The sequence below is a fragment of the Elephantulus edwardii genome, unplaced genomic scaffold, assembly GCF_000299155.1.
Source record: "Elephantulus edwardii isolate Elephantulus edwardi_28Jun2011 unplaced genomic scaffold, EleEdw1.0 scaffold00039, whole genome shotgun sequence".
NCBI classification, from domain to species: domain Eukaryota; kingdom Metazoa; phylum Chordata; class Mammalia; order Macroscelidea; family Macroscelididae; genus Elephantulus; species Elephantulus edwardii.
Window position 1 is genome coordinate 20,327,310 of NW_006399789.1, and position 25,723 is coordinate 20,353,032.

Consider the following 25,723-nt stretch of genomic DNA (forward strand, 5'->3'; position numbering starts at 1 on the left):
TTTGGTTCTGCCTTGTGTGTTATGTGTCATGGTGCATACTGAATGATTTGTGTTTTCTCTACATAACCAAGCCCCATTAGAAATACTTTCCTCCTCCCTTTCTAATTTGAGTCCTATACACATTCTGACTCTTCTCTAGTTTGTATATTCTTCCTATTGCTAATCAAATATTCAGTTTTTGAAATTTTCCCTAATCAACTGAGAGGAGGTAACTCATTCTTCTTTTTTCCTTAGAATTTGGTCATAGGAGCATTTGGTCATCCAGTTGAGTACAGTGGAATATATCTGCCAAAGTGGCAGACAGTTAAGCACTGACTACCAGAAAAATGGTTCAGAGTTTGCACCCATTCATCCAGATGTGCCTTAGAAGACTGGTATGCCGATTTACATCTCAAAGACATGAAAACTCAATGGCGCAATTCTGCCTTAGACACACACATAGAATTATTATGAATCAATATTGATTCAGTGACAGACTGTGTGTATGTGTGTGTGTGTGTATATATATGTATATATATATAGGAACATGTATCTCTCTGTCCTATTTATTTGCCTAGTGATTTTTTTTTTAGTTTATTTTCTAGTGGAGTTTACTTTATTGGGCCTTAAGGCTGAATACATTATTCTTTAAAAATGAGGTATAAAACTCTTTTATCAAAGTTTCATCAATATACTATAAATATATGAAAAGATAGATATGATTCATGATTCAGTTTGGATTAGGACTTTTATTGAACCAAAATTCCTAATTTAAAATGTTCTAAATAATTTTAAAGGAGTCAAGACACGTGGACCATCAACTCTTTCTAAGATTTTGGTGATATTTTACTGAAATGGTAGAGATGTACAATAAATAGCAAGGATTGACCCACTTCTTTTGCACAACTTCTTGTAGCTAATCAGCATACTCGAGTCTAAAATTAACAGCATGTGTGCAGGATAGCAATTAAGGCCATTTGTCTTCCAAATGAGTCAATGTGGGTTCCACTAGTAAGTAGCTCACATTTGTATATGGAGGGCACTCAGACTGTTACAAAGGGCAATGACGGCCCTAGTGGTAGTGGCACAAGACAATAAATAATCACAGGGTTGAAGGAGCAAAACATTTTGAGATAGACTTTTCCCTTGTTACATGAAGAGGCATTTCCTAGCAACCACTTTTTGCTGGTTAATTTTAAAGGAGAAGTGAATTGTATTTCTTAAGAACATATAAAATAGTTCAAATACACATAAGAACAATAGGATCTCTCTTTGTGTACTCATAGCATGTTACACTGCTTCTCATGTCTTTAGTGGATTGAGTCTACCAGTAGCTTTTTGGAGATGGTGGAATAGTCTCTTCACTTTAAGATTTATAGCCTTTGAAACCCAATGGATGATCTCTGAGTTGGTGTGACTCCAATGCCTGTGAGCTTGTTTTGAGTTTTAAAAGACAGTGTTTAATTCTTTAAAGTTTAGATAACAATTAGAATTATGATATTTCAAATGATTGGTGAAGTCAAAGAGTGACTCAAGGAAACATATACATATCTCTTTGGAAAAGGCTATTTAGACTATGACATCATCTGGATATTTCTGGGTTTTTCTTCTTTTTTCTGGGACACATCACTTGTTTTGGTTAGGGGAGTGGGACACGTGACTTTTATTTGGGTTCAAATTGTCAAAGTTTTGATGAGGAAAATGAATTTTCTGATTACAGAAAAGGATTTATGGGCCTAAAGTTTACCAGCCTGCTGCTAGCTGCTGCTGGCCAGAGAATTTTCCAAGTCTCTTCACAAAGATCCCCATGGAAACTAAACAAATAAGCTACTTGAAAGGAGACAGGTTATTGGTTTTTCTCATTAAACCCACTGCTGGATTTTCATTAGTTCTAATCCATTTTCTTTCAAGATTAGACATATAGGCTACTTCTTATTTTCATGATTTGAATAAACTATGTTAAATATTGTGCACTTGTGTGTGTGGGTCAAGAATCATGTAAGTTCATTCCACTTCTCCTCTAAAATTATCCCTGAACATAAAGCTAGGGAAAGAAATAAAAAGACTGTTGTACAGGGAAAGGTTACCACTGCATTTTAAAAGATTTTTAAAAATTATTAAATAAAGAGTAAGTGGGGGGGGTATAGATAGATTTTGTGCTTTGACCTTAAAAAGTTACATCATAAATGTTACGGCAGCAATCAAAATAAAGTTTAACAGAGTAAGTCATACTTAGCTCCCTTAGACCTGTAAACTTTGTGTGTATCATTGCTAATGTAGATGGATTTCAATATTTTTATTTTAAAGCAAGGAATTTGATTAAGACTTACACTTTAATTTCATTAATGATCTTACGTTAACTATACAATTAAATAAAGAATTTTCACACTTTTCTTGCCTTAGTTCCACAAAAATTGTTAAAAACTGTAAAGAGCCTAGGGTAATTGTTATTTTTTTAAGAAAAGCTCTGTATAAATCTCTTCCATTTTTAATTTTCTAAATTCTGTGCCTCAAATAGAAGATAGGGATAGAAATGTCTTTGCATGTGAAAAAGTTAACGAGCATAAGCAGAATTAATGATTCTTGTTAAAATTATGAAACCCACATCACATATGTCAGTGTAGCATTTCCAGCTCCAGCATTGTCTCCATTTTTGGAAAATATTTGAATGTAACAAAAGCCTCTGTCTTCCCTCTAGGTGGCTGTACTTTTGACGATGGTCCAGGGGCCTGTGATTACCACCAGGATCTGTATGATGACTTTGAATGGGTGCATGTCAGTGCTCAAGAACCTCATTATCTGCCTCCTGAGATGCCTCAAGGTGAGAATTGTTCTGTCTACTCACTGGGAGATAGATTTGGAGCATGTAGTATTTTCCTATTTCAGATATAAAAGTATTTCATTTCTATAATAAGCTAATTTACTGGTGCTGCTTAACCACATCTTTGTATTTTCCTCAGTTACTTTGTACAATGCTATGTCCTTTAATACGTTGCTGCAAATGACGGCAAATGTGTTTCTAAGAATGGCTGTCAATTTAAAAAGTGTGTGGCAACGTATTAAGGAAGTTTGGTGCCATAATGATTAGGGAGTTCAGCCACTAAGCAAAGATTAGTCGTTCAAACCCACCATCTGCTTAGTGGAGAAAGATGCGGCAGTGTGCTTCTGTAAAGATTTACAGCTTTAGAATCCTGGAGAGGTCTCTGCTCTGTCACACAAGCTCACTGAGTTGACCTCCATGGCAATGTTGGTTTCCTTAAAACACTTTTTTAAAAAAAGTATACTGTATGTTTCTTTTCCGTGTCTTTGCAAAAATAGAGTATTATGTAAGGCAAAATGTCAACAAAAGATTATGTTTTTAAAAAAGGGAGAACAAAGAAAAATCCTTTTCAAGAAAATATAAAATTGAGTCCACTCATTTAAAAGATAGCATTTGATCCATTCAGGTTGAAGGGAAAGACTTAACATTCTGTGGTGGAAAAAAGGTTATTTCTTCTCCGCTCAGCTTGTGAGAAACTCAAGTCTGGCTTTGAGGGGTGGCCATCTGCACAAAAGCTCTGAAGAAGGCTTTTTGGAGTGATGATGGCAAAGCACAGGACTGAGGCCTGTTCAAATTTTACCTACATCTTATTATGTCCTCTAGTTTTTGCCTATTTGTGATATTATATTTTCTTAAGTTTTCAAACACTTTTGATTGTCTTGTCTTTCTTGTACCATCCTCACTATCTCTGATATACTTGAGTCCGTTATTCCAGCCACCATGTCAATCCACCTTATTGAGGATCTTCTCCTAAGTTGACCTTCTACCATTTCAAGAATGATGCCCCTCTTCAAGGACTGGCCCCTACTAAAACCATGCTCAGAGTATGGGAGATGAAGCCACACTATCCTTACTTCAAGGATTTCTCTCTCTCTCTCTCACATACACACACACACACATACACACACACACACTCTCACACTCTTAAAGGAAAGAAAGCAGACTCAAAAGGATGTATACTACATGATGCCATTAATATATATTTCAAAGTAGACATTATCCAAAAGGGATAATATTTGGAGGAGGTTGGTACAAAAGGGGCTTCTGGACTTTGATAATGTATCTTTCTTTTTTCTTTTGGAACAGCACCAAAATTTTACAAGTGTGGCAAAATTAAGAAAAAATCCAGTAAACAATAGAATTATGAGTTGAATATTTTCTGTATGTACAATACACCTTAATAACAAGTGACCAAAAATAAAATAAAATAAAACAAGCATTAACATTATTGTTCATAGGGCTTTATATAGAGAATTAACCTATTTGCTGAACAATCTTTTAGATTTGTATCACAGTGTCTAATGGGAAAGCCTCTGATGCATCTGACTCACTCTTCATTCTTTTTTGAGCCCTTTTTTCCATACTTAATGATGCTGTTTTTACACATCTCTAGCCTTTTTTTTAAACTCATAGTTGTGAAGTTTACATCTCTAGATTTTTGTAAATTCTTTTACGGTGTCTTAAACATTTCTTTTTCGGTTTATCTTGTCTAATCAAGAATTCTTACTTGTTACCAAAGACTCTCCTTAAAGCTCTTTTACTTTGGAAAGTGTTTCCCAGGAGTCTTGTGTTGCGTTTTCTCCCCTGCTTTTCAGATATACTCCCTACTGCACATCTCAAAAAAAAAAGGCGAGTGAGGGGGGGAGGAGGAGCTTTGGTGGCACTATGGTTAACAGACTGGTAACCAAAAGCCTAGCAGTTTGAACTGCCCAGTTCCTTAGAAAGAGAAACGTATCTATCTGCTTTTATCAGGATTGCTTTGGTTACTCTAAGGAGTGGTTCTGCACACTCTTACAAGATCACTACGAGTTAGAGTCACATTGACAGCAGTGAGTTTGGTATTTTTATGTATTTTAACTGCAGCTTTTATTGCCATGAATTTTTATATGCTCTTCTTTCCACTACACTGTAATGTTCTTGAGTCATTTAAATTTTTTTTTAATTTTCCAGGAAATAATGATTTCACTTAGGCAAATGTGTCAACTTGTGTATGTGATGCGTAAATATTTTGTTCAAGGTTTAAACAAAACCAAAACAGTTATCTTTTTTCCTCATTACAAAAGTAATTGAAATGAAAACCCCTATTTTTCAGAAATTATGTTCACTTAAGACTTAATTCAATTAGAAATTTCAAAATCAGATTTCCTAGTCATAAATGGTATCACCTATTTATTTTGAAGATAAACTATTACCTTTTCAAACATTTGGAGAAGGAGCTCTTAGTTTGACTTCAAATCTACTTTTCTCTCCCTTCTTATTTGTCAAATAATTCTTTTTCTTATGACCTCAAGCAGCAGTTGCTTTCTGTCCTTTTACCATGCTCCACCATGGAGTTGAGTGAGCTTTGGTGGCACCGGCTGTCGTGAGCTGGGCTGCTGACTCAAGCATTGCACCGTCTAGTGGTTCAAATCCACCTTCACCCCTGAGGGAGAAATCGCCACATTCTCTTCCTGTGTGGTTTATAGCATCAGTAGCCCAGTGGAGGGGCAGCTCTGAGTCAGTTCCCAGTTGACAGCAGCGTGTTGTTGAGTCATAGAGCTGAGAGTAGGGCTGAGGATACGGATAAGCTCCATATACTTACCCTCCTTTAATTATAACTGCTTTTACTTTTTAACAGATTTTTGTATTATGACTAATTAAATTTTAGTTTAGATTCTTTTGACTACCCATTTGACAGTATTTGAAATTATAAATACACTGTAGCCCACCTTCAATCTGGCAATTTTCACTGACATCAGAATAAATCACCGTACAAAGATTCTTCATTTTCAGTGCACTGTATATGTAGGGTTTTTTAAGGCCCTATGTTATTATCTAAAGGTCTAAGGAGTGAACTGTTCTTCTATCGTTATAAAACTTAGTGAAATTTAGCTTCACAACATATTAGATCTCAGTCTTCACCACCCCCACCCCCATGAAGAGCCCTTTTCCCTCAGTCACCTGACTAAAACAGAGAACACATACAGTGAAAAATGAGAGTTTCTGTTAAGAAATGCATCCTTAGGTTATTTTGTTCCTTTTTATTATGATATTATCTTTTAATTTTGGTCCTTGTTCCTTTTGTTATTGCATTATCTCTTTTCAGATTCAAGTTAAATAGAGAATATTCTCATTGCCATTGAGTTGTAATTGACTCATAGCTGACCTTCCTTTGGGTTTTCAGAAGTTTTAAGTTACATAGGTGCAGATTACCTGGTTTTCTCCCATGCAGAAGCTAGTAGTAGATCCAAACCACCTTCCTTTTGGTTGGCAGCACAAACTTTTCCACTAGGCCACAAGAAGTCCAGAGATTATTTGCTGAGGTGTTAAATTTTAATGTTCATGGGGTTTTCAGAGACCCGTTAATTCTAAAGTGGATGGCCAATCCTTTTTCCTTGTCTATTGTAATCTTGGACCACTTTTAAAACCTGTCCACCATGTGTGATCCCTCTGGCCTTTGAAATGCCAGTGGCATAGCTTTTTGTTGGTTTTTTAAAAAAATTAATTTTAATGAATGTTTACAGAGACTTTGGATTTCCATTCATTCATTGTTACACTTTTTTCCCTTCCCACTCCTCCCTCCCCATTCACTCTTCTCTTTGAAAAGTAAAAGAAAAATTCTTGCATTGATATACAATATATTCACCCCGCCCCCCCGAAGTCCACTCCACTATGCTATCATTCTGGACTTCTGTCATGGCAATAATACTGCATAATGCTAGTGTTATAAAAGAGGACTAACATAGGGGTGACATAGGGGTTGTGTGAGATTGAGAAAGAGGGGATAAATAATGTATATGGCATAGTTTTTAATATCACAACAACCTACAAATACAGCAAACTGACAGACAAGCACTGCACTACTGAGAACACTGCAGAACAAGCAAGAAAGTATATATCAAATCTACAAAGTAATTAGCAATATGCAGATCAATTTGCCTGTCCAATAAAATGACTGGTAAGTCTCACAGTTTAGGAAGCTCCATGTCTGAGCTCTGTGTACCAGCTCTATGGCAGATCATTTTTTTCTTTAACAATTCTGAAAGAAGGTCCGTGTCTCAGCCTCTGCTCCAGGTCGGCATTCAGTGGCTGCAGGGTGCTGGAGACTTCTAGCTGAGGCACACAGCTATATAATGTCCAGAGTGAAGGTGATACCTGGCAAGATCTCGTATACTGGCATCCTGTCTGCCATCAACTGCAGCCTTTGGACCTGAGGTGGACACAGGGTGTAAAACTTTTTCTTCTCTTGATGCTACTTGTGTATCCACAGCACCATGGGCTTTGAGCTAAGCTTTGTGGAAGAAAGTTAGAAGGTCAAACTTGGGGATGGCACAGGATAAGACAGGGTTCAGATTGGTTGTTCGTATGGTCAGTATGAGTCATACTTGATGGAACCTATTTTTTTCCAAGAGAATAAATTTATTTGTGTATTTAACAGAGCATGAATTTGGGTCACATGGCTTTTATCTATTTTTCATTTGATATTGTGATGTAGTGAAAATAAAATATTGATACCAGCAATTTGATTCATGTGATAACAAAGGATTAATATAATATGTAATTGTAATATTATAGACCTGCTTTTATATCTCTTAAGAAACATATTTGCAATGAATAAGTCTTTGATTTTGCAAAATTCATTCTCTCTCCAGCTCCATTTCTATCACCGAGGCCATGTTTTCCAATTACTGAATCTTCTTCTCTGTTCCCAACTTTTGCATTCCAGTCACCCATTATTACAATGCATCTTGATTGCATGTTCAATCACTCTCCGACTGTAAAAGCTGGTAAAAATCTTCTATTTCCTCTTCCTTGGCTCTGGTTGTTGGTGCATATATCTGAATAATAGTGGTATTCACTGAACTTCCTTGTATGCATATGGATATTATCCTGTCACAATATTATACTTCAAGATGGATCTAGAAATGACTTTCTTAACTATGAAAGCAGCTCCATTTTTCCTCACCTTTCCATCTCCAGAGTTATATATCATATGATCATCTGACTCAAAATGTCCCATGTCAGTCCATCTCATCTCACCAATGCCTAGTACATCAATATTTATGTGTTCTATTTCTTCCTTAACAATATCTAATTTTCCTACATTCATGGTTCTCACATTCCATGTCCCAATAGTGTCTGCTTACAACTGTTCCTCTTCCTTTGTATTTCCATACTTGAAAGTTCTACCTAGGTAGCCCTTTCTGTTATTCTACGTGTGTTCCGTTGTACATAGGGTTTTCAGAGGCCTGATATTTCAGAAGTGGGTGGACAGTCCTTCTTCCTAGTCTGTCTTAATCGGAATACTCAGATTTAGAGAAGTAGCAGACAGACCAGCATTTTACAGAAAAGTGAAAGATATATCCGTTATTGTGGAGTTAACCATTAGTATGCAGAACAGATTATCCAGGAGGCTGGGCTCTATGAGGAGAAATGTGGGGTCAAGATTGGTGGAAGATCTATCAACAATCTGCGTTATGCAGATAGCACAACCCTGCTTGCTGAAACCGAGGAGGACCTGAAGCGCTTGCTGCAGAGTGTCAAGGACTGCAGCCTTCAATATGCATTGAGATTCAATGTCAAGAAGACAAAGATTCTCACCACTGGACCAATTGTCATCATTAGGATGGATGGTGAAGAGATTGTTTACAGCTTTAGTTTGCTTGGCTCCACAGTCAACACTGTTGACACCAGTAGCCAGAAAATTAAAAGACGTATTGTCATAGGAGAGTCTGCTATTAGGGACATCTCCAAAATACTGAAGAGCAATGGTGTCTCTCTGGAAAATAAGGTGCATCTGATACAGGCCGTGGTCTTTGCTATCACTTGTCATACATCAGAGAGTTGCACAATGACTAAGGAGCATAGAAGGAGAACTGATGCCTTTGAGCTATGGTGCTGGAGAAGCATATTGAGGGTACCATGGACTGCTAGGAAAACAAACAGATTCATCCTGGAAAGGGTTAAACTGGGTGGCTCCTTGGAGGCAAGGATTTTGAGGCTCCATCTAATATACTTTGGACATGTTGTCAGGAGAGACAGGTCCTTGGAGAGGGACATCATGCTTGTAGGGTGGACGAACAGCTCAGGAGGGGAAGGCCCTCTAGGAGGTGGATTGATTCAGTAACTTGTGTAATCAGAATGGGAGTGTCAGAGACAGTGCGATTGGCACAGGACAGAGCAGAGTTTAGCGCTGTTGTACTTAGTGTCGCTATGAGTCGCAAGTGATTTGACAGCACATAACAGCAACAACAATAATATTGTAAACCATAAAGGAGCTGAACAGATTTCAAGAGGCAGTGCTGGAAGATAAAGTAAAGCAGTATAATAAAATGTGCAAAGAGCTGGAGTAAAAAAATCAAAGGGGCCAAACTCTGTCAGCATTTCTTAAGCTCAAGGAACTGAAGAACAAATTCAAACCTTGAGTTGTAATACTTAAGGATGCCTTGGGCAGAATATTAAATGATCCAGGATGTATTAAAAGAAAATGGAGAGAGTATACGGAGTCATTGTACCAAAAGGAATTGGCAGACATGGAAGAACTGCATGAAACAACATATGAGCAAGAGCCTGTGGTAATGAAGGAAGAAGTTCAAGCTGTTTTGAAAGAATTGACAAAAAAATAAGGCCCCAGAAATTCATGGAATACCAATTGACATATTTCAACTAACAGATGCTACCCTAGATGTGCTCACCAAGTTGCGTCAAGAAATCTGGAAGATAACCACTTGGCCTACTGATTGGAAGAGATTTTTATTTGTTCCCATTTCAAAGAAAGGTGGTCCAACAGAGTGTGGTAATTATTTAACAATATCATTAATATCACATGCAAGCAGGATTCTGCTGAAAAATATACAAAATCAACTGGAACAGCACATTTACGGAGAACTGCCAAAAAGTGCTTTCTGGGTTTAGAAGGGGTCATGGTACTATTTTAGCTAATGTTAGAGGGATCTTGGTTGAAAGCAAGGAGTACCAGATGAGTGTCTATCTTTGTTTCATTGATTATGCAAAGGTGTTTGACCATGTGGGTCACAATACACTGTGGCTAAATCTCAGAAAAATGGTGATCTCAGAATACTTGATTAGTCGTCAGAACAATGCAAGGGAAACTACATGGTTTAAAATTGGCAAGGATGTATACCAGGGATGTGTCCTATTTTCATACCTTTTCGATCTTTATACAGAACAGATTATCCAGGAGGCTGGGCTCTATGAGGAGAAATGTGGCATCAGGATTGGAGGAAGACTCATCAAAAATCTGCGTTTTGCAGATGACATAATTCTGCTTGCTGAAACTGAAGAAGATCTGAAACACTTGCTGCAGAAAGTCAAGGATATCAAGAAAACAAAGATTCTCATCACTGGACCAATTGGCAGTATCATTATAGATGGTGAAGAAATTGAGTTTGTTTACAGTTTTAGTTTGCTTGACTCCACAATCAACATTCTTAGCACCAGAAGCCAAGTAAATGAAAAGACTTATTGCAAAGAGAAAGTCAGCTATTAGAGACTTCTCCAAAGTGATGAAGAGCAATGTTGTCAGTCTAGAGACTAAGGTATTGTTTGTAGGCCATGGTCTTTGCAGTCACTTGCTATGCATCAGAAAGCTGGACAATGACTAGGGACGATAGTAGGAGAATTGATGCCTTTAAGCTGTGGTGCTGGAGAAGAGTATTGAATATACCACGGACTGCTAAGAAAATCAACAAGTTTGTCCTGAAGAGGGTGATGCCAGGTTACTCCTTAGAGGCAAGAATTCTGAAACTTCATCTGATCTATTTTGGACATGTTTCAAGGAGGGACCAGTCCTTGGAGAAGGATGTCATGTTTGGGAGGGTGGAGGGACAGAACAGGAGAGAAAGACCCTCGATAAAGTGGATTGATTCAGTACTTAGATAATGTGGGTAGGTGTGTTGGATACAGTAAGATCGGCACAGCATAGAGCAGGGGTTAGGACTGTTGTACATAGAGTCTCTGAGTTGCAGGTGGTTTTACAACACATAGCAACAACAACAACAGTGCAAATTTTAAAACAATAAAATGTGATTCAAATTCACTAACTGCTTTGTGAGAGAAGGACTAGCAGTCTCTTCCTGTGTGATTTACTGCCCCTGAACACCCACTGGAGGATTAGCTCTGGTTTAGTTCTGACTTGACAGCACACAACAACAATATGTTTTCAACGATGTTTTCTATGTACTGATACTACTTTCTTAGCTTTTTTAGAGTTAGGCAGTTATAATTTTCTTAAAACTATCATATGTGCTTAAGTCATCTGAGGAAGTATCTCAAGTGAGTTTCTGAATTGATTTACCATTTCTAAGCTATCATCATTCTCTCTTATCTATTAAAATTATCTATTAATTATCTATTAAAATTAGTGGATAACTTTGCCTAATGTTTTTATCACCCTGTGATTATTGCAATTTTAATTCTGACTCATAATCAATTCCTACTAATCCTGAAGAATAGAATAGAATTGCTCTGTTGGATTTCTTTTCAAGGATGTGATTTTTTTTAAAATATAATTTTGTTGTGGTTTTGGGTAAAATTTTCAGAGTACATTAAAGTACTGTATGGAAAATAAGGTGCATTAAAGAGCTTAATTAAATTCAATGTCTAACTTAAGACATTATTTATAATCTTTAGCTGTAACAACAGCCCCCACTTTCTCCCTTGGTTTGCCATTTCTAGACATCCTTCTTTCTTGATTTTCTTTGCCTTCTGAATTTCATTTTTGTTGCCCTTTTGATATTGTATGCTTGTTTGTTCTTCAGATTATGTTCTCCATTGCTGTTATTGTTCACTCTATTGACTTATCTATGGTTTGTTTCCAGTAAGACTGAGATGTTCATCTTAGATAACCTATCACACACAGGCCTTTAAGATTCTAGTCTTGACTCATCAAAGCAGAATTCTTTTTTATAGACTGTGTAGTCCAGTTGACCTTGATTTCTTTAGGCACTATTGCTGTTGATTGCCTTGGAGTCAAGTGTGACTTGTAGTGACCCTATGAATAAAAGACCTGGAGCCCCTCTCCAACTACCGACATTTGTCAAAGTTCATAGAGTTTCTGGAGGTATGTTGTTTAGGAAGTAGAGGTCACTCCTGCTTCCATAGCCCAAGTTCTAAATTTTTGTAGAAATAGACTTCTGCATATTTATTTAATGGAACAGCTGATGAATTTGAGACACCAACGTTTTTGGTTAGCTGTTAAACACTTAACCACTGCACCACAGGGTTCTTTTCCACTCTGCTAAAAACAACTAACAATAAGACATATATTTATGAAACATTATATGCTCAAGTTTGACAGTGACTAAGGAGGATAGAAGGACAATCGATGCCTTTGAGCTGTGGTGCTAGAGAAGAGTATTGAACGTACCATGGACTGCTAGGAAAACAGATTTCATCCTGGAAAGGGTTAAACCAGGCAGCTCCCTGGAGGCAAGGATTCTGGGGCTTCGTCTGACATACTTTGGACATGTTGTAAGGAGGGACCGGTCCTTGGAGAGGGACATCATGCTTGGGAGGGTGGAGGAACAGTGCAGGAGGGGAAGGCCCTCTATGAGGTAGATTGATTCAGTGACTGGGGTAATCAGGGTGGGTGTATTGGAGACAATGTGATTGGCACAGGACAGAGCAGGGGTTAGAGCTGTTGTACATAGGGTTGCTATGAGTCGCAAATGACTTGACAGCCCAGAACAACATAAGGCTTAAGACCCACACCCCTGAATAAACAAGGCCCTGGTTGCACAGCGGTTAAGTGCTCAGCTATTAACGGAAAGGTCAGTTGTTGAACTCAACCAGATGCTCTACGGAAGAACAATGTGTAGATCTTATAGTCCTAAGTATTATAGCTTCTAGTAACCTTAAGGGCAAGTTCTACTCTGTCCTAGAAGTTTGCATGGAGTATGAGTTGATGCTAGAAAAATGATCTGTCCCCCCTTGAAACACCTGAGTTATTTGACAGCAAAACTTCTGTAGTCAAAACAGTGGCAGATAGTGGAGGCATAAAAAAATGTGTGCATGTGTGTAATAATCTGTCAAAAATATGAGTTATTTCATGACTAGTTTTGTTTGTTTGATGATGCAGCAAATCAGACCATAATGTTTTCTTTTTATCATTGATCTTTTGCCTTTTAAAATGAGCCTAGTGTTTTACATACATACTCAGATAGTGCTTGTATCAACCTGTGCCTTTGTCGTGAGAAAACCAAGAGATGAGGATGGTGATAGGAGAAGGGAGGACAGATGGATGGTAAGAGAATCACTTGTTTGTTAATGAGGATGAGGAAACTTCAAAGCATTGAGTATTGGCAAGAGATTCACAGGAGAGCCTGAGAACTGCAGGACATTAAAACTGGAAGGTTATGCATAATTCAGGGATTCTCAGATTTGTTTTCCGTTTTTAATAATTCCTTTTAAGTGAATTATTTCCCAGTACCCTAGTATACAAAAGAGCCAGTAGGCCTGGAACCCATTTGTTTTTGTACTTCCCTGCTTTAGCCCTCCAACTCCTTTTGTCTTCCCTACCTCGGTTTCATCAAACAGCTTCTATTGAAAAATACTTACAGTTACAGGACTCCAAAGGACAGTTTGAAAACATTGGTTTGTCCCTTTCAGATAAACAGTTTTAAGTTAAAAAAAAAAGTCACGAATTCCAGTACTTTTAGCTACTACTCACTGATTGTGGTGTTTTTATTTTGTACCATCGTATAGGGATTGACCCATAGCTGACCCTTCAGTGGGTTTGCAGAGGCAGTTAATTGAAGGGGAAGAGATTGCCCATCCTTCTTACGCAGAGTAGCAGTGCGTTTAAACTGCATACCTTCAGGATTACAACCAAAGCTTCTTACCCCTAGGCCACCAGAGCTCCTTGATAACTTGCTTAATTTCATATCTCTGAGCTAGTTGTTGTTGCTATTATGTACCACTGAGTTGCTTGTGACTCCTAGCGACTCTATATTCAGCAGTTCTGAACCCTGATCTTTCCTGAGCCAATCTCACTAATTCTTACACACCAACTCCGATTGCTCCAGTCACTGTATTAATCCATCTCATCTGGGCTCTTTCTCTCCTGCACTGGCCCTCTAACCTTCCAAGTTTGATGTCCTTCTCCAAGAACTGCTCTCTCCTGGCCAGTTGTCTAAAGTATGTGAGGCAGAGCTTTGAAATCCTAGCCTCCAAGGAGAAACTTAATTTCATCCTCTTCAAGAGAGACCAATTTGTTTTTCTGGCACTCCATAGTATGTTCAGAACTCTTCTGCAGCACCACAATTCAAAGGCTTCAAATTGTCTTCTGTCATCCTTAATTGTCCAGCATAGCAAGTAATTACGAAGACCATGGGCCTGGATCAGGTGCACCTTAGTCTTTAGACTGAAACCATTGCTCTTTAGCACTTTAGAGAGGTCCCTGACAACACTTGCCCCATGCAATTTGTCTTTTGATTTCCTGAGTGTGCCAAGAATGTTGATTGTAGTAGAGCTAAGCAAACAGAAATTATTAAGAACCTCAATCTCTTCTCTATCCATTGTGGTGCTGCCAATTGGTCCAGGGGTGAGAATCTTTGTCTTTTTGATATTAAGCTTCAATCCATATTGAAAGTTGCCAACCTCCCATGTGATTTACAGCCTTAGAAAACTCACTGGAGAGTCACCTATGAGTCAGTTCTGACTCAACAGCAACGAGCAAAGTTGTTTTTTGAGTTACTATCTCAAATTTGTCTTATGAAAAACTGTTTCCTTCCACAATTGAAGGGATTTTCTCTAAATCTTAGCATGAAATGGACTCTGCGATTTTCTGTTGTTTAGAACTGCTGCTGAGATCTAGTGCTTCTTCAGGCAAACTCGTATCCTTAGGGAAGCACTTTGCCCTTTCTTTGATTTACCTGTGTGTTATTTTTAGTCATCTGATGAACACTTGCTGCTAGTCTGTCTAAGCAAGTCTTTAGAAACATATTATCTGCTGTCTCATTAGGGCATGTATAGTAGAACAACAATTCATGGTCTAAAGGACTCAGACTTAAGTTTAAGATCTGAAAATAATTTCAAGACTTTGTACATAGTGAGGTATTTTAAGACTGGAATTATGGGTGTATTTCAGTGCACTGTTCCTAACCATGTTATCATGTGTCTGTTGGTGCTTTTGCCCAGAGTACAGAGAAGATAGTTTACTGCATCTGAGTTGCTTATTAAAAACAGTGGGAGTTGGATGCAGCACAGGGTCAGAGAGTGAAAGGCTGTAATGGACTGCTTCAAAGGTGAGCCACTTAATGAAAGCCGGTTTTTAATGTAAGGACTATTACCCTTGTGAACATAAATGCAGCATGAAGAATGCCCAAATTACAGTGGACAGAAATGGCATGCTGGGACAGAGATTTTTCTCCCTGATATTTCAGGTCCATAGTGTATCAGAGTTAGATATAACCCCTTGTATCTCAGAGAAGGCAGACAAAAGCAAACAACCAAACAAAACACAGTCCAGTATTAAAAATAAATATCTATTAATTTTGGTGCCAGTACAAGATAATTTCCAGCCTCCTAAATGAATTAGGGATAAGGTGCAGAGCAATTTCAGAGTCTGTGCAGTCACCTTTAACATATGCCTTGAAATCAATACATAGTCCAGGGAAACAAAATTACTTTTTCTTGGGAAGACTATGACAAAAGTACAGTTATAACCTTATCCTTTTACTCTCCTACAAGAAACTTCCTTGTAATGGCTAAGGCAGTATCTTAGATATTCCCTTTTAAAAAGTTTTGAAATGCAAGAAAATAGCAGAGGTAATTCATACACAAGAAACAATGAAATGTAAGTAATATAGTTAGAAATGATTTAAAACATACATTTTAGCTATCTCATATAATGAATGCTATAAAAATGAAAAGCTATGTTTCTATATTTGCCTATAATTATGCATAACAAATGCTTTAAAATCTTGCAAGACTGTCAGTTTTTGCCTTAATTTCTGCTGAGCATACCTGCAGCATATTATCAATGCTGGTCTTTCCTAAAGAGGAAATGATTGATTATGCAGTATTTTCTATACCCTAAACAAACCATAACTGCCACTCAGGCAGATATATGCACATCTATGTTTATTGGGGCTTTGTTCACAATAGCAAAGAGTTGGAAACAACCTAAGTTCCCACCAACAAACAAATGGGTAGAGAGCTGTGGTATATTCACACAATGGAATACTACGCTGCATTGGAAAACAAGGAACTCATGCAATATTATTAAAAATGGGCGACCCTGGAGGACAATATGCTAAATGAAATATTTCAGTCACAAAAGGACAAATACTTCATAGTGCCACTGTTGTAGAATGGGACTGACATCAGGGTTGGAATGAGACTGAGAAAAATTGGATAAATTATGTTTACTGCATTGAAATAGTTGAGGGAGAGAACAGTTTAAAAGTGATCTATGATTGGGTATTATGGTTATGACAAGAGTCCAGAATGAAGGTTGCATAGTGGAGTGTACTGGGGCCGGGGGGTGGAGATTCTATACCAATGAAAGAATTTTTCTTTTACCTTTCAAAGAGAAGGGTGAACTGGCAGGGGGCAAGGAGGGGTGGGCAGGGAGAAAATGCAACAATGAATGAATGGAAATCCAAAATCTCTGTAAATGTTCATTAAAATTAATAAAATAAAATGAAAAAAATTCTACATATTCTTCAAAGAAAAAAACAAGTTAATGCTTTATAATTTTGTTGCTTTTTGCCTTTAGGCTGAAATTGACCCATAGCTACTGCTCCAGTGGGTTTTCAGAGGCAGTAAATTGCATGGGAGATAATTGCTGGTCCTTCTTGCTTAGTGATAATTAATGGTGCTGCCATCATCGTAAAGGTCTGCGGTTTGAACTCACCTTCAGCTCTGCAGGAAACCTCTGAAAACAGACTGGACAGTCAGCTATGGGTCAGTTCTAACTCAGTGGTATACAACAACAACAAAAATGACGTAGATTATATTTAGAACACGTAATAATTGTATAAATACCAACCACATCATGAAACTACTGTGGGACATGAAATAGAAATATGTGGACTCACTTTTTGAAGGTCATTAAAATAGAATTAAATGGAATAGTTTTGTACACCTCATCAAATTTATCATAAATTTTTGTAAGCTGCATGCACATGAACACAATTGAGTGTTTTTGTTTTAAGACATAGTGGCAAGTTTAGCTCTTCAAAATTTTGTGTCTGTTTTGAATATGTAATTTTTATCCATGATAAACCAGCCTTATGAGGATATTTTAAAAATTATTTTCTGCCACTTACTTTATCTAATCTTAGGTATTTTTATTTTATTTTATTTTTTGGTATGTTATTTCACTTGGTTCTCAGGAAAGCCCTTTGGGGAGGCATTTTAAATTCAGTATATGGATGAGAGAACAAAGTTCAGAGAAGTTAAGTAAATGACCAGAGGTTTCATATCTTGGGAGAGATAAAGTGAGCTGTCTACATGTCTACATGTGGATATAGGATAAAGATACTGAATAAAGGGTTGACCTTTGACCCTAATATAAAAGAGACATATGTAGAGACATTCACTGACTACAGAAAAAATGCTTTAGGGCTATCTTGGAAGTAGGGCAAACACAGACTCTCTTAGGCCTTCTCCAGCTGCAGGTAATGGAAAAGTGCAGCTCAGGGTGTCTCTCAGTCCTAAGGAAGGTTACTTACATATAACAAGGAGTCTGTTGTTAGTGACAGGTGGTGCTGCGGGAGTCAGCTCTGACTCATGACGATTCCTGTACAGCAGAATGAAACACTGCCCCTTCCTTTTCATCCTTGTAATCATTCCTGGGTTTGGCCACTGGGAGTCTTCCTTTTTCTTCATTGACATAAGAGGCCTTTTGTTGTTTTTGTTAGGCATCATTTGGCCAATTCGGACTCATCCTGACCCTACGTACAATAGCATGACAAATGCCTAGTTTTGCGTCATCCTCACAATTCCAGTCATGCGCGAGCCCATTGTTGCAGTCTCTCTGCCCCTCCATATCATTGAGGGTCTTCCTCTTGTTCATTGACCTGACGTAAGAGGGTAGTGGCTCAGCGATGTGACAGTGATCTAGGTCCTTTCCATTGAGTTCATCAGTGATATGATATCCCCTTTGTCAGGCTTATGCTCCTCAAGGGTAGAAAATGTGCAACTGTTCTGAGTATCAGATTCAGATGTGACAAAATCTTGAAACATGAAAGTTGTCCCTTACTCTTTGTATGTGTATAAAGAGAGAGGTCTGGTGGCTGAGTGGTAAGGAGTTGTGCTGTCAACATGAAGGAATACATGTAGTTCGAATCCACCGGCTACCTTGTGAGAAAAAGGTGAGGAAATCTCCTCCCATGTGATGATGTCCTTGGAAAACCTGCCAGAGGGTCAACTGAGAGTTCTGGCTCCACAGTACTATTGCTTTGTTGTGTGTGTGTATAAATCAGATTTTTGGAGCTATTCTTTAGTATGATAAGGAGACTTGATTGTCCTAGCCTATCACACCTGCGTCCATATCAGTGAACACCAGACACATGTCCTGGCTAACACTGTTAACTGCTTTGAAAGGAATCACAGTAGAAGGGCCTGGATAGAGAGAGATACAAATGTAGAACAATCTCAAAATCTCAATAAGGACTATTCTTACTAAAGGGAACCTCTGCCACTATGGCCCTTTACTTCCCTTTGAGCCTGGAACGGAAGGAATGCTGGCACACATTGTAGTCTTACAAAGTACATGTCCAAAAAAGTGAACCTTCAGTCACTTGCTTCCTTCCAGTAGCCAGATCCAACTCATATCTGACCATCCAGTGGATTTTCAGAGACTGTAATGTAAATTGGGGCTCCTCCCAGGGTCTCTGGAACTGCTCCTTGCCGGGAACATGGTGGTGTGAGTTCAGGAATCGTGGCAAGCTTTTGGAGTCGAGTGCTTTTCTGGCATGTGTTTGGCGTGCATGTTTGCTGTGTCCCCTGAAGTGAGGCACACCAGGGTTTTCAGCCTAGGGTTTTCAGGCAGGAGGCAGCCTAAGCCCAAAGGGCCCTTGGGTCGGGTTCAAATTGTTTTCCTGTCAAACATTCTTCTAGGTGGTATAGCACTGGTCTGTGTGTTTCTGTACAGAGGTAACTCGTGTTGCTGTGATGCTGAACACTGTGACAGTGATGTGCCAATCGTGGTAATGGGCACCCCTGGTGGACAGTGTTGGCTGGAGCTTCCCGACTAAAACAGGCCTAGAAGCAGGAGCGGCATCCACTTCCAAAATGGCTTGCCTCCGGAAACTCTATGTATGAACAGGGCTCAGGCCGTTCATTCATGGGGTTGTTATGAGTCGTCTACGACTCGACGGCACCAAACAACAACAACAACAATAACAATGTAAATTGGATAAGAGAAGATAGTCTGTATTTCTCCAGCAGAGCTGTTTCTGGGTACGAACCACCAGAGTGGTATTACCTTTGGGTACCTAACAACAACAATAACAAGAATGGGTTTAGGAATAAAAACAGTGCAGTGTTAATTGCTTTGTTCTGATTTTGTGCTTTAAAAAGTGGACAAATTTGTTGAAAGCACTTAGTGTTTACTTATGCATGGGTGACTTTCATTTGATGAAATGTGGAATTTTCCTAATTTTTAATTTTTTTCCCCCATGTACATATATGTGTGTGCTGTTGTTGTGTGTTGATGAGTCAAAATTGACCCATGGCTGACCCTCCAGTGAGTTTTCAGAGACAGTTAATAACACAAGAGGAAACTGTCCATCCTTCTTCCCTGGAGCAGCTGATGAATTCGAACTCTGTGCCTTTGGGATTACACTGCAGCTTCTTACCACTAGGACATCAGCGCTCGTGTGTGTATGTGTCTTTGAATGTGTATGAATGAGTATGTTGTAAAACTTCTTAGCCCTTTAATGAAGAAAAAAATAAGGTACTAAATCCTGTTCAAAATATTACAGGAACAAGAGAAGGAACATTTACTGACTCTGTAACAAGAATGCTAGAATAAAATTGTTATGTGCTGTAGAGTTGGAACTGACCTATAGGTGACCCTCTGGTGGATTTTCAGACAGTTAATCACATGGGAAGAGATTTCCCATCTTTCTACCATTGAGCAGCTGGTGAATTTGAACTATATATCTTCAGGATTGCAGTATAATTTCTCACTAAGCCAAGATTTCAATATTACATATTGAATTGATTAAGGAGAGCTGACTTTGTAGTTTATAGATTTGTCATCTTAACCTACAGGTGACACCTCTCTGGTGATCTGAATGCACTAGCTGTTCTGAGGGAGACTAACTTATCATGGATTGTGGTAATTCCCTCGTATGTCCTCGATTAATTACTGTGGATTATCCTTTTAAAAAATGAAACAAAACTGACAACAATACAACTGTTCTTGCTTTGATTTGATTTATTTACATGTGAGAAAGAAGAGTTTAAAAAGCAAATTAAAAAAAAACCCACCCCAAAAACCCCCCACACAAATCAGAGCATTCTTGTTGGATCAGAATATCCAGTGCTATATAGTGCAAAACATAAGAAGTAGGACAGAAAGCAAACTTCTGTTCGGAGATTACAGCGGACCTCTGTGGTGGCATTTTAGAAGCCTCTGATGTTATGACGGCCTCTGTTCTCTGTTGTTTGCCATTGAGTTGGAGCAACCCATAGCTGATCCTCTGGAGCAGCTGGAGGATTCGAACTGTGTGCCTAGGTAAGCGTACTATCAATGTTTTACCAGAGCTGCTGCTTATATTATAAAGCATTCTGTAAAGTCAAAGAAATTAATTGCACAGTTTATATAAAAAAAGATAGATTTTTGTTTAATTTATCCAGGTAACCCCTGGGGTATGCAAAGAAACTTAGAGAAAACAAACAAGCTAATCAAGCAATACTTTTATTCCAGAATTGTGAGTGGTTAGAACAAGATATCATTTAAGGTTCTATTAAATGAAGGCTCACACAGCCAAGAGAAATGAAAGCTTTAATTATATATTACTTGTGGTGCTTGTTGAATGCTGTTGAGTCAAGCACGACTCACAGGACCCTATGAACAAAAGACCTGAAGCCTTTCTGTAACTATCGTTTTTCAAGGTCATAGAGTTTCCAGAGGCATGTTGTTTAGAAAGTGGATGCCACTCCTGCTTCCAAATATTACATGATTATTATGGAGTTATTAAACTCTTCAAACAAGATATTATAATTATGTTTTACATTTTCAGAAAGTCCTCATAGGCTAAAGACCGAGGTTAATTTAGGTGATAAAATGTCTGGAATTTGCTTTCAAATACCACACTGATGGTGGACAATTGTTTCAAATCTTAAAAGCTAGGGTGTCTGAGTTTCATACCATTCTCTTCACTTTAATAATAAAGTGTGAAATTTCCATGCTAAAGATTTTTTTAAAAAAACTCCAACAAACTATGTTTTTATGGTTATAATGATTCAATTCATTGCCCTAAAGTAGGAACTGACTCACAGCTGACCCTTCAGCGGGTTTGTGAGGGAGACTGTAAATCTTCTTGGAGGAAACTTTCCTAGAGGAGATTGCCCTTGGAGTCACTGGTGGACCTAAACCACCAGAAAAGAATGACCTTTGGTTCAGCAGTGTTAGCACCCTGCACACTACACCACCAGATCTCCCTCTATAATGGAGCAATATATGGAGACTATAAAACTCTGAAATAATTTAAGAAGATTCTGAAGTTTATAGTCTATGTAAAGAATGAAAATAGTCCCAAGTAAGGGAATGGTGAAAACAAAACAAAAAAGCTGACTCAAGTGCAGAATCAGTAGTGATTAGCAAATGAAATGAATTTGTGATGTGTGATCAAGGACAGTTCCAGTGTGAGTGTGTGGATCACATCAAGCAAGTATACACAGAGGGAAGATGACTAGGATTGGAGGTAACGATGAGAGTTAATATTGATATGAATAGTAATAAGGAAAGTACCAGGACAAAGTCCTGAGGAACGCTCAAGGCCCATCTGTTTGATGTGCAGGAGCCTGTTTGTGTGTGTGTATTCAGACTTAAAAGTTTACATACATGGAAGCTGGAAAGGACAGGGACATAACAACTGAAAGTAAAAGTGGGAGAAGTACACATATGTTCATGTATGTTGTAGAGTAAACCTTGGATCACAACTCCATCCTTCCTTCTTCTCAAGTCTCTTCACTTGGTCTCCACAAGACCCTGATAGGTTGACTCTTTTTTTCTTCCTCTCATTATGGACCTCTGGAAAGATGTTTCCCCACTTCATATCTTCCTCCCCTTATCCTCCTGGCTGATCCTGACCTTCAGATCCGCACACAAGTCACCCTGACCTCCACAGTCAATCTCAACGAGAACCTCTTGTGCATGGATACTGACAGTTCTCTGAGAGACACTCAGACCGAGCCTTCTCCCTGGGAGCTACCCTCCCCCTGACTAATTACTTAGAAAACATAATAAAAATATGACAGTAACTTTCTTAAAACCCAATGACATTTCCCTTACCACTTCATTGATTCATTATTAACTAATATTTGTCTCTTGGGTATTGGGATAGCAATCTCCTTTATGAAATCATTAACCTTGAAAATCCTGGCTCAGTGTCAGGATGCAGTGTGGCTGGTATGTAAATGCTGACAGATCTGAAGTTTTTACCATTGAGGCTCCTCCTTTAAGACATCTTAGTTAGAAGTACCATTAATTTAGGATTTGATTTCTAGAATACATATTTCATAGTAAGGCCTTCACACAATAATGAGAGTAAAGTTAGCCTGTAGTTGATTGTTGTTGTTGTGAACCACAGAGTTGAAACTGACCCATAGTTGACCCTCCAGTGGGTTTTCACGGGTGCTGGAGAAGAGTCTTGAACATACCATGGACTGCCAAAAAAACAAAGGTGTGTTTTCTGCTTTGTGGGTACAGCTAGGGTGTGGCTCTTGAGGGCAATAAAATGTGAGCTGATTGGATTTGGCCTGTATTTAAAAAGGCTTTTAAGCCCTTGGGCTTGGTTTTTGTGGATCTCCTGATTAAACAATCTTGGAAGCAGGAGTGGCATCCACTTTCAAAAAAGCTTGCCTCTGGGAACTCTGAACTTGGAGAAAACATGAGTTTTGTGTTCAAGACTTTTGTTCATAGGGTCACTATGGGTCATCTACAACTCTATGGCACTTAACAACATCATAATTAATACTGAAATAAATCCATACAACTTAATAATATTATAAATCGTCATTTACTGTGAAAAGGATCTATACTTTATAATGTTAGGACAAAACATTTCCTACCTGGACTCTGTATTGTACAGTTAATTAGCTAGATACAAGTGAGTATTGTTTTCCATATAAATAACTCTTTGAAAGCAACAGACACCTTATAAGAATATAAATCCATCCAGGAAGAAGTGTCTCAAATAGCCAGTGAGAATTTGCTCAATTTATTTGGCATAGGAAATGACAATATTTCTGCTTAATTAAAAAGAAAATTTCCTCTTGTCTCTTTTACTTTTTAATTACCAAAATAAATACAACTGATAGTGGGTATTTTTTTGTTACTGCAAAATGTTTCTATATGTCTTTAGTTGTCATATTTTATAAAAAACTCTTCAAGTTCATTCTAACAGTGAAGTTGAGTACTAAATGTCTTCTTTTCCACAGATCCCCAGTACTATTAAAGATAATCGATGTCAGGGTGCTTAAGAGGCAGCTTTGTAAAATTTATAGACCTTGTCTTGGACTCTGTTATTAACATTACTAAGTTTAGGTGTTGTTGAATACTGTAGCATCAGAAGTGACTCATAGCTGACCCTCGAGTGGGTTTTCAGAGGGAGTTTAATCACATGGGAGATTGCTGGTGGCTTTGAACCATGGATCTTTGTGATGGCAGTACAGCTCCTTACCCCTAGGATACCAGAGCTCCTTGGAAGCAAGGCTTGGAGAAGCACATCATGTTTGGGGGACAGCAAAAGGGATGAAGACCCTCAATCCAGAGGACTGACACAGTGACTGCAGCAAATGGGCCTCGAGTATGTCAGAGATTGTGAGGATGAAACAGGATAGGGCACGGGTCAGATCTGTTGTTTATCAGCTCACGAAGAGTCACACTCGACTTGATGGCACCTAAGAACAACATCATTATTTTAATATTATTACTTTCCTACTAAGGACACTGCGATACTACTTGTGACACTGATGAGTCAAATGCAAGAATAGTTACCCATGGTGGACAGTGTTTGGTGAAGATCCCCAATTAAAACAAGCTTGGAAGCAGGTGTGACATCATTTCCACAATAGCTTGCCTCTGGAAACCCTGTGAACTTGGAGAAAGGATGAAAGTTATACAAGAGATGTCCAGGACTTTCGTTCATAGGGTTGCTATGAGTCCCCTGTGACTTGACGGCACTTAACAACAACAACACTAAGGAAAAAGGGACTCTGGTTCCTAGTGGTAAGGAGCTGTGCTGCCGTCCCAGAGGCATGCAGTTCAAATCTACATTCTGGTCTGTGGCAGAAAGATCAGCAATCTCTTTCCACCTGATTTAGAGCCTCTGAGAACTCGCTAGAGTGACAAGTATAAGTTGGTTCTAAATTGATGGTATATAACACACATAATACTAGAGAGAAACGCTTTTGATTGCCTGGCCATACTATTTATAATTATGCTACCATTTCCCGCTAGTAAATACCCATGCTTTTGTTATCATGTTCCATGGAGACAATTCTGAACCATGGCAACTGTTATGGGAGGCTAGAACTACTCCACCAAATTTCCAAAGATAGATCTTTTATGCAAGTTGATTGCATTGCCTATTTTTGGTGTTATAACTAGTGGGTTCAAATTTAAGGACCTTATGTTCACAGCTAAATTCTTAACCATCACACCACCAAGGACGTTTTTTGTTCATTCAAGTTTATTAGAGAATAATATTAGAAAGGTAAACAAAGCTGCTGGAGATCTTTGCCTCCCATAATACAGCACCTCGGGTCTATCCTGATAAGCACAAATCTTTATTTTTAATAAAGCCTTATTTATCCTTGACCTTCCACCTTTCCAAGCATGATGTTCTTCTTCAAGGACAGGCCCCTCCTAAAAGCATGATCAAAATATGTCAGGTAAAGTTTTACCACTCTTACTTCAAAGAAGCACTGTGGGCTCACTTTTTTTTAAAAAAAATATTTTATTAATTTTAATGAACAATTACAGAGATTTTGGATTTCCCTTCATTCATTGTTGCACATTTTTCTCTACCCCCCGCCCCCACCCCAGTTCATTCCTCTCTTCAAAAAGCAAAGATAAACTCCTTCATTGGTATGTAATCCCCCCACTGTGGGCTCACTTTTTCCAAGTACTTGTGCTCATATAAAACCTATATCTACACTGAGAAGCTGTTGTCCTCAACAGAACAAGGGAACACGGTATGGTTTAAAGTTAGGAAAGGTATGCATCAGGGTTGTGTTCTTCCTTGTCTATTTAGTCTGTTTGTGGAACAACATTTGAGAAGTTGTGCTATGCAAATGAGTGTTTGACCTCAAAATTTGAGAAAGACTCATCAACAACCTGCATTATGTGGATGACAAAGTTTTATATAGTGACCTTAATATCTGGAAACATGTAGCCATCTGGAAGAGGTGTGGTGGCCTAGCTTGAAGCGACAGTACCTATAACCCGAAGGTGGTGCATCATTGGTGACTTGAATCCACGAGTGTCTCTGAGTAAAGAAGATGGGCAGTTGATTCCAA

General features: G+C 38.4%; 1 protein-coding gene across 4 annotated transcripts in view; it reads left to right on the plus strand.

Moving 5' to 3' along the window:
- The window catches only part of PTPRK (protein tyrosine phosphatase, receptor type, K), an 801,885-nt gene that overhangs the window by 181,446 nt on the left and 594,716 nt on the right, over window positions 1–25,723 (plus strand). For all 4 annotated transcript variants that reach the window (XM_006884996.1, XM_006884997.1, XM_006884995.1 and 1 more), the window contains exon 2: window positions 2,678–2,800. In XM_006884996.1, coding sequence (XP_006885058.1) covers window positions 2,678–2,800 — 123 coding nt within the window. The remainder of the gene's footprint in view (window positions 1–2,677; window positions 2,801–25,723) is intronic.